The sequence below is a fragment of the Balaenoptera acutorostrata genome, chromosome 1, assembly GCF_949987535.1.
Source record: "Balaenoptera acutorostrata chromosome 1, mBalAcu1.1, whole genome shotgun sequence".
NCBI classification, from domain to species: Eukaryota; Metazoa; Chordata; class Mammalia; order Artiodactyla; family Balaenopteridae; genus Balaenoptera; species Balaenoptera acutorostrata.
In genome coordinates, this window is record NC_080064.1 from 65761107 (window position 1) to 65769168 (window position 8062).

Consider the following 8062-nt stretch of genomic DNA (forward strand, 5'->3'; position numbering starts at 1 on the left):
ACTCAGAAATCCTAGACATCTAACCTACATTATAAGCAGTCCTTGAGCCAGTCCATAGTTAAGGTAAAGAGTCACACAACAGTGAATACCAGGTGGCATGGTCCATCAGTGACCAACAATGTAAAAGACTACTAATTAACCCTCTATCTCTTAATGATTCATATTCTCCCCACAAGTAAAATACATTCACTCACTCTCATTACCTTCAAAATCTCATTTCATTACAGAATTAGGCTCTGATTTGAAATCCAGGATCTCATCATCTAAATCAGGTATAGGTGTGGCTGAGGATCATTGCATACAATTCTTTCAACCTAAAGACCTGTGAACTAAGGAGACAAGTTATCTTCCCTTGTGTACATGTATATGTTCCTTTGTATATAGGTATACACTCATATACAGTAAAGACAGAGATAGGATAACCACAAGAGATAGTCTGGTTCAAAAAGGAGGATAAAAATGAGAGGTACAGGGCTTCCCTGGTGGCACAGTGGTTAAGAATCCGCCTGCCAATGCAGGGGACACGGGTTCGAGCCCTGGTCCGGGAAAATCCCACATGCTGCAGAGCAACTATGCCCATGCGTCACAACTACTGAGCCTGTGCTCTAGAGTCTGTGCACCACAACTACTGAAGCCCGTGCGCCTAGAGCCCGTGCTCTGCAATAAGAGAAGCCACCGCGATGAGAAGCCCGTACACGCAACGAAGAGTAGTCCCTGCTCGCCGCAACAAGAGAAAGCCTGTGTGCAGCAACAAAGACACAATGCAGCCAAAAATAAATAAATAAAATAAATAAATTTATTAAAGAAAAGAAAAAATGAGAGGTACAGGACCTCTGGTTTCTGGTGCCACATGTAAGGAGCTTGGAAGTAGCCACTCTGTTCTAACAAAAAGTAAAAGCTGAACAGACTAACACTTTTCAGATCCCTGAGAGAGGGGAGGAAACAGGGCAAACTGCTAACCTCAAGATCAGAGACACAGGCGCATACAAGCAATCATAGCTTACCAGAGCAGAGATTCACAGGCAGAAACTGCCACAGAAACCAGTGCCAGGATAGGAAAACCTGTACTGTAATTGACAAATTCCTGGAAGCTCACAGCAGATGACTCTTAGAGCAAAAAAAACTCCAGGGGGGCCCAGTTATAAAGGGGGTCGCACAATATTAGATTTACCTCTAGCAGCTATACCAGATTCTCACAGTAAATATCAGAGAAAAATCCCCTCAGATTTCCAGCAGGGGAGGAGAAAAGGAACCATTTCAAAATACACCAGAGCATCCTGTTCTTCCCCAAAAGGCCTGCCCTCAGGGCAAACTAGCTCACCAAAGGTTGACCTGCTAGGGTATTATTAGAGGCTAGCTGACTCAGGAAAGGGGAACATCAAACTCCATTCAGCTCTAGCATTCCACCTGGGAGAAAGGAAACACCCACATCCAGCCCTCTAGCCATCCTCTCCTACCTAAGGGGTGAAAAAACTAGAGAAGCACATGTGAAGTTCACAAGAGGCATAGACTCATTGAAAGGCTGAGACCTAATCATAGGACTATAGAATACTTCCCCTCCCCAGCCCACACCTCACCATAACATTTCTGCAGGCCTATTTATGGCAGTTCCTTTTACGTGGTACATCATGTCTGGCTATCCAAAAAAAATGACAAGTCATATCAAAAGGCAAAAGACACAGTTTGAAGAGACAGAGCAAGCATCAGAACCAGACATGGCAAGAATGTTAGAGTTACCAGACTGGGAATTTAAAACAACTATGATTAATATGCTAAAGGTTCTACTATAATCCACACTATTAGACAAACAACACACCCACCTGTCTTTTTGAAACAGCCCTCTCTCCAATGTGGGCTAAGAGTCAGGGTGTTGTGGGACAGCACTCTTAAGATTCTTAGAGCTCCCTTGTCTAGCTGTGAAGGTCTATAAGGCATCATTTTTATTCCTTCTAAGATCTCAACAAGGGTCCTGTAGCTACATCGTTGATCTGATTTTTACCCTGAGGTCATGTTTACTGGTACCTCCCTGAATTTGATCTTTGCTCTGAGGCCATTTCTTACTTTCAGAGTTTTTAGCCAGGAGAGACTAAGTGAGAAATAGTTTTATCTGCAAACTCAACAACTCCTGAGTTTATACTTCCTCTAAGTTGTGCCTGAAAACAACTAAAATAGGAGTGAGAAACGGATATCTGCTATCACCATACCATTTTAACATTTGTTCTATAGATTGTAGCTTGTGCAATATGGTAAGGAAAATAGACTAGAGATGAAAGGATTAGTATGGAATAAACAAAAAAGAAAAGTCATTATTGCAGATAATATGATTGTACACCCAAAGAACACAAGAGAAATTATAAAAACTAGTAAGAATCTGCAGGAGAATTGCTGGACATAAGATGAACATAGGAAAATCAATAGCAACAAAAACATTAAAATACCTAAAATAAAAGATGTGTGGGCCCTTAATGGAAAATCAAAATGTTGTTTATGTACATGAAAAAGGTCCTTAGAAAGGATTGGATGCTTTCCTGTTAAGATCAAGAACAAGGCAAGGATGTCTCCTCTTACCATTCTTATTTTACATTGTACTGGACATCCTAACTAATGAAATAAGACAAGAAAAGGAAATAAAAGGTACACAAATTGGGAAGGAAGAAATAAAACTGTCTTTGTTCACAGATGACATAGCTATCTATATAGAAAATCTTTTAAAAAAATCAACAACAGAAAACTCCTGGAACTAAAATGCAATTATAGCAAGATTGCAGGATATAAGGTTAATATAAAAAGGTTTTAAAAATCCATTGTGTTCTTAAATACCAGCAAGAAACAATCAGATTTTGATATTAAAAACAATACCATTTACTTTAGTGCCAAAAAAAGAAGAAATACCTAGATGTAAATCTAAAAGTATATACATAAAAGATCTATAAGAGGAAAACGACAAAATTCTCATGAAAGAAATCACAGATCTAAATAAATGGAGAGACATTCCATGTACAAGGATAGAAAGACATAATACTGTCAAGATGTCAGTTCTTCCCAACTTGATCTATAGATTCAACACAATCCCAATAAAAATTCAAGCAAGTTAGTTTGTGAATATTGACAAACTGACTTTAAAGATTATATGGAGTAGCAAAAGACCCAAAATAACCAACAAAATATTGAAAGAGAAGAACAAAATCAGAGGACTGATAATACCTAACTTTAAGACTTACTAGAAAGCTACAGTTATCAAGACAGTGGGGTAATTGGTAAAAGAACAGACAAGTAGATCAGTGGAACAAAACAGAAAGCCTAGAAACGACCAAAAGAGGAGCAAAGGCAATTCAATGAAAAAGGATAATCTGTTTGATGAATGGTTCTGGAACAACTGAATATCCACATGCAAAAAAAAAAAAATAGGTACAGAGCTTACATCTTTCACAAAAATTAATACAAAATGGATCATAGATGTAAATATAAAATGGAAAACTACAAAACTCTTAGAAGATAACATAGGAGAAAATCCAGGTGACTTTAGATTTGTTGATGACTTTTTAAACACAACATCAAAAGCATGATCCACGAAAGAAATAATTGATAAACTTAACTTCATTAAAATTAAAAAATTCACTATATGAAGCACACTAAGAGAATCAAAAGATAAGCCATAGACTGGGAGAAAATCTTTGCAAAACACATATCTGATAAAGAACTGGTATTCAAAATATACAAAGAACTCTTAAAACTCAATGATAAGAAAACAGACAACCCAATTAAAATATGGGCAAAAGATATGAACAGACACTTCACCAAAGAAGATATACAGATGATAAATAAATATATGAAAAGATACTCAGATCATATATCATCAGGGAATTGCAAATTAACCAATAAGATACCACTACACATATGTTAGATCGGCTAAAATCCAAAACTGACAACTCCAACTACTGACAAGTACGTGGAGCAACAGGAATTCTCATTCATTGCTGGTGGGAATGCAAAATGGTACAGGCACTGTGGAAGACAGTGTGACAGTTTCTTACAAAACTAAACATATTCTTACCATACAATTCAGTAACCATGCTCCTTGGTATTTACACAAATGTGTTGAAAACTTATGTCTACACAAAAACCTAAACATGTATGTTTACATCAGCTTTATTCATAATTGCCAAAACTTGGAAGCAATTAAGATATTCTTCAACAGTGAGTGGATAAACGAACTCTGGTACATCCATATAACAGAATATTATTCAGTGATAAAAAGAAATGAGCTACTAAGCCATGGAAACACATGGAGGAAACTAAAATGCATACTGCTAAGTGAAAGAAACCAATCTCAAAAGACTACATACTGTATGATTTCAAATATATGACACTGGAAAAGACAGATCTATGGAGAAAGTAAAAAGCTCAGTGGTTGCCAGGGTTTGGGAGGGAGGGATGAATAGGCGGAATGCACGGAATCTTTAATGCAGTGAAATTACCTTGTATGATGCTGTAATGGTGAATACATGTCATTACATATATGTCAAACCCCACTGAATATACAACACAAAGAGTGAACCCTAAATATATATCTATGGACTCTAGTTAATATTATGTAAGTACTGGCAGATAAACTGTAACAAATTTATTACAATAATGCAAGATGTTAACAATAGGAAAAACTGGGGGGTGGGAGGTGAGGGGTATATGAGCCCTTTGTATTTTCTGCTCAAATTTTCTATAAACCTAAAACTGCTCTAAAAAAATAAAGTCTATTGACTTTAAGAGAAGGGAGAGCAATGTATCATGTCCTTAGATGGGAGGTATTGGAGTTAGAACAATTCTCCCTAATTTGACCTATACAGTAAGGGTTACTAGAGACAAAATTCAATTTTTTTCATGAAACTTGGCAAATTTATACTAAAATTCCTATGTTAGTATAGAGAGCCAAAAATAACTAAGATGATTTTGAAGAGAAAGAATTGAATGAGGGCTTATCTACTTAGTTTCACGACTTACCATAAGGCAATAATAATTCTGACAGTGTGCCATCTACAGGTAAGTGGACTAATGAAACAGAATGAATTAAAAGGTCCACGTGCATACATATGGGTATTTTATTTGTGATGGAGAAATCAGTGGAATAAGGATAGACAAACAGCTATCCACATTAAAAAAAAAAGATAACTATTTTGGTGTCCACGTAACTCACCACACAAAAAGGTAAATTCCGGATGCACTAAATGCCTAAATGTGAAAAATATAACTATTACAAAAAACTATAAAACACTTTCTTTATGTCATAAAGATACTGTATCAGAGTTTCAATCAGAGAAGCAAAGCATTAGGGGATACACACACACACACACACACACACACACACACACACACACAGTTTGTTATACAGATTTGACTTTATGTGACTGTGGAAGCTAGTTAACCAGTTTCTGTAAGCCTGCTGTCTTCCCATGCGATGCTGGAGCTTTAAGTCCACACAGCAGAAAGTTAGGAAGGCAAGGTAAACATGAAGTGGGGAATAGCAAGAACAATCTGGAACTCATAAGCATGAGCTGGAGCCAAAGAGAACAGGCTAAAATCTCTGTAAGATCTTGTTGCTTCTGACCTCGATCGTATAGGTGTCCAATAGAAACTAGGGCTCTTCTTCGTGGAGCTTTCAAAATACACACATCTGGCCCAGGTGTTAGAACAGCTAAAGGATGATTCAGGAAAAAGTAAAGCAGTTACAGCCTGACTGCCACTTCATGCCAATGAAGTGATCTATCGGATTTGTGATAAATATGTATGAGCTACAAAATGCCTGTTGTTTCACTTCACTCTCTAAATCTCTCACAAGAATCTCTCTTGTGGCCTACCCTAACTGGAAACACAGAAGGAAAATCTGCGGAATGTAGCTCAGCCTAGTGAAACTGACACATCATAATGCCATCACAGTTAGGAAAGGATTTCTTATGATTGCCCAAAAAGGACACATATCATAGAAGAAAAGATAGATCAACATTAAAGTGATAAGCTTTTATGTGTCAAAAGGTATGATAAAATTAAAAGACAAGCCTCATACTGTTAAAAGAAATTTGAAATCTTTGTAATCACAAAAATATTCATACCCAGAATATTTTAAAAATTTCTTCAAATCAATAAGAAAAAGTCAAGCAATCCAATAGATGAATAGACAATTCAGAGAAGGAAAATCTATAATGGACAATGAAAACATGATCAACCTCACTAGTAAACCAGAAGACAGAAATTAAATAATAATACCCTCCAGCCTGGCAAAATGTAGTAAATCTAAAAACAAGTATTAGTCATAGATTGCTATTAAAGTATATGCTGGTACAACCACTTTGAAGAGGTAATTTCAGAATACGTGAAGTTGCATATACTGTAAAAGACAGCAATTTCACTTCTACGTTTCTAAAAAAGACACTTACACATTGTGAAACAATGGAAAACATATATATATATATCGGTCTCTGCTCCGGGTTCCTGGCACAGAGCTTCTAAAACTCTTCTAATTTCCTAAGTGACAAGAACACTAGGAGCGGTTTTGTTCCTACGCGATGTTTCCGAGGGTCTCGGCTCTCCTCCCTCTTCGCCCGCTTTCCCGCCTCCCTTTGTGCTCCGCAGGCCCAGAGGTATCGGCGGCCGCCGTCGTGCTACTCGCTTCTCCGCGTGGGACTGTCAGGACAAAAAATAATATCCAAAGATATTTTGGCACTAACGGCGTGATCTATAGCAAGAAAGATGAGCATTCTGTTCCAACCCGTGAGATTTCCAAGGAGACAGAGAGCCAACACAGTGTAAAGGAGAATACGAAAAAAGACTTGGTAAATATTCTTAAGGGAATGAAAGTTGAATTAAGCACAGTAAATGTACAAACAAAGCCACCCAACAGAAGACAACTTAAAAGTTTGGCGGCTTCAACTGTCAGACCTCAGAATGCTCCAGAAGATGCCCCCCAAAAGAGAAGTGAGTCCCTGAGCCCGGAGTTGGTGGCGGCGGCCTCCGCGGTTGCAGACTCTCTCCCTTTGGACAAGCAGATAACCAAGTCGGAGCTGCTCAGGCAGCTCCAGCAGCACGAGGAAGGCTCGAGGGCACAGAAGGATGGAGCGAGACCTAAAATTAGTTTCACTGACATCATATCAGATATGAAAGTTGCCAGATCTGCCACAGCGAGAGTTAGCACAAGACCAGTGCATCAGATTCAGTTTGATGAAGGGACTGATGATTTTGTTGGCCAAGAGAAGCCTGCTGATCTGAGAAGTTTTAGGAAAAATATATTCAAGGGGAAGAGGCTTAATATTTTTGAGCTTAAGGCAGTTACTGAAGAGGCACCTGAAACAGAGGCAGCACCTTCTCTTTGGGATATAGAATTTGCTAAGAAGTTAGCGGCAGTCAATAAACAGCCCTTTCAGAATGGTTTTGAAGAGATGATCCAGTTGACAAAAGAGGGGAAATTGTGGGAGTTCCCAATTAACAATGAAGCAGGTTTTGATGATGATGGTTCAGAATTTCATGAACATATATTTCTGGATAAATACCTGGAGGATTTTCCAAAACAAGGACCAGTTCGCCACTTCATGGAGTTGGTGACCTGTGGCCTTTCCAAAAACCCATATCTGAGTGTTAAACAGAAGGTTGAACATATAGAGTGGTTTAGGAATTATTTTAATGAAAAACGGGACATTCTGAAAGAAAGTGGCATACAGTTCAACTGAAGATCATGGAAATTTTTACTTCAAGCTGTTGGAGATTCGTATTATAATTAAATAATTTTACTAGAAAAAAAAAAAAGAACACTAGGAGCATCTCTCGTTCTAATATTTGTCTTTGACCCTGTCCCTGGCACAGGGATCCTAAAATCCTTGTAAATTTCTAAGTGGTAAGAGCACTAGGAGCATCTTTTGTTCAATGAGGTGACTCTGGGTGGGCTCCTGGGTGACTCCTGGATAGGGCTGGTCACCATAAAGATCAAGTCATGATTAGATGTCTCGAAGTTTCAGTTCCAACCCCCATCCTCCAGAGAGGAGAGAGGGACTAGAAATGGAGTTTCTGATTGATCATA

At 38.2% G+C, this 8062-nt stretch overlaps 1 protein-coding gene across 1 annotated transcript; it reads left to right on the plus strand.

Moving 5' to 3' along the window:
- Positions 1-6549: 6549 nt before the first annotated feature.
- Positions 6550-7751, plus strand: LOC103014104 (28S ribosomal protein S31, mitochondrial-like). The gene has a single exon (XM_057555649.1). It carries the CDS (start codon positions 6558-6560, stop codon positions 7713-7715), a length of 1158 nt encoding a protein of 385 aa, XP_057411632.1. The 5' UTR covers positions 6550-6557; the 3' UTR covers positions 7716-7751.
- The last annotated feature ends 311 nt before the right edge of the window (positions 7752-8062 follow it).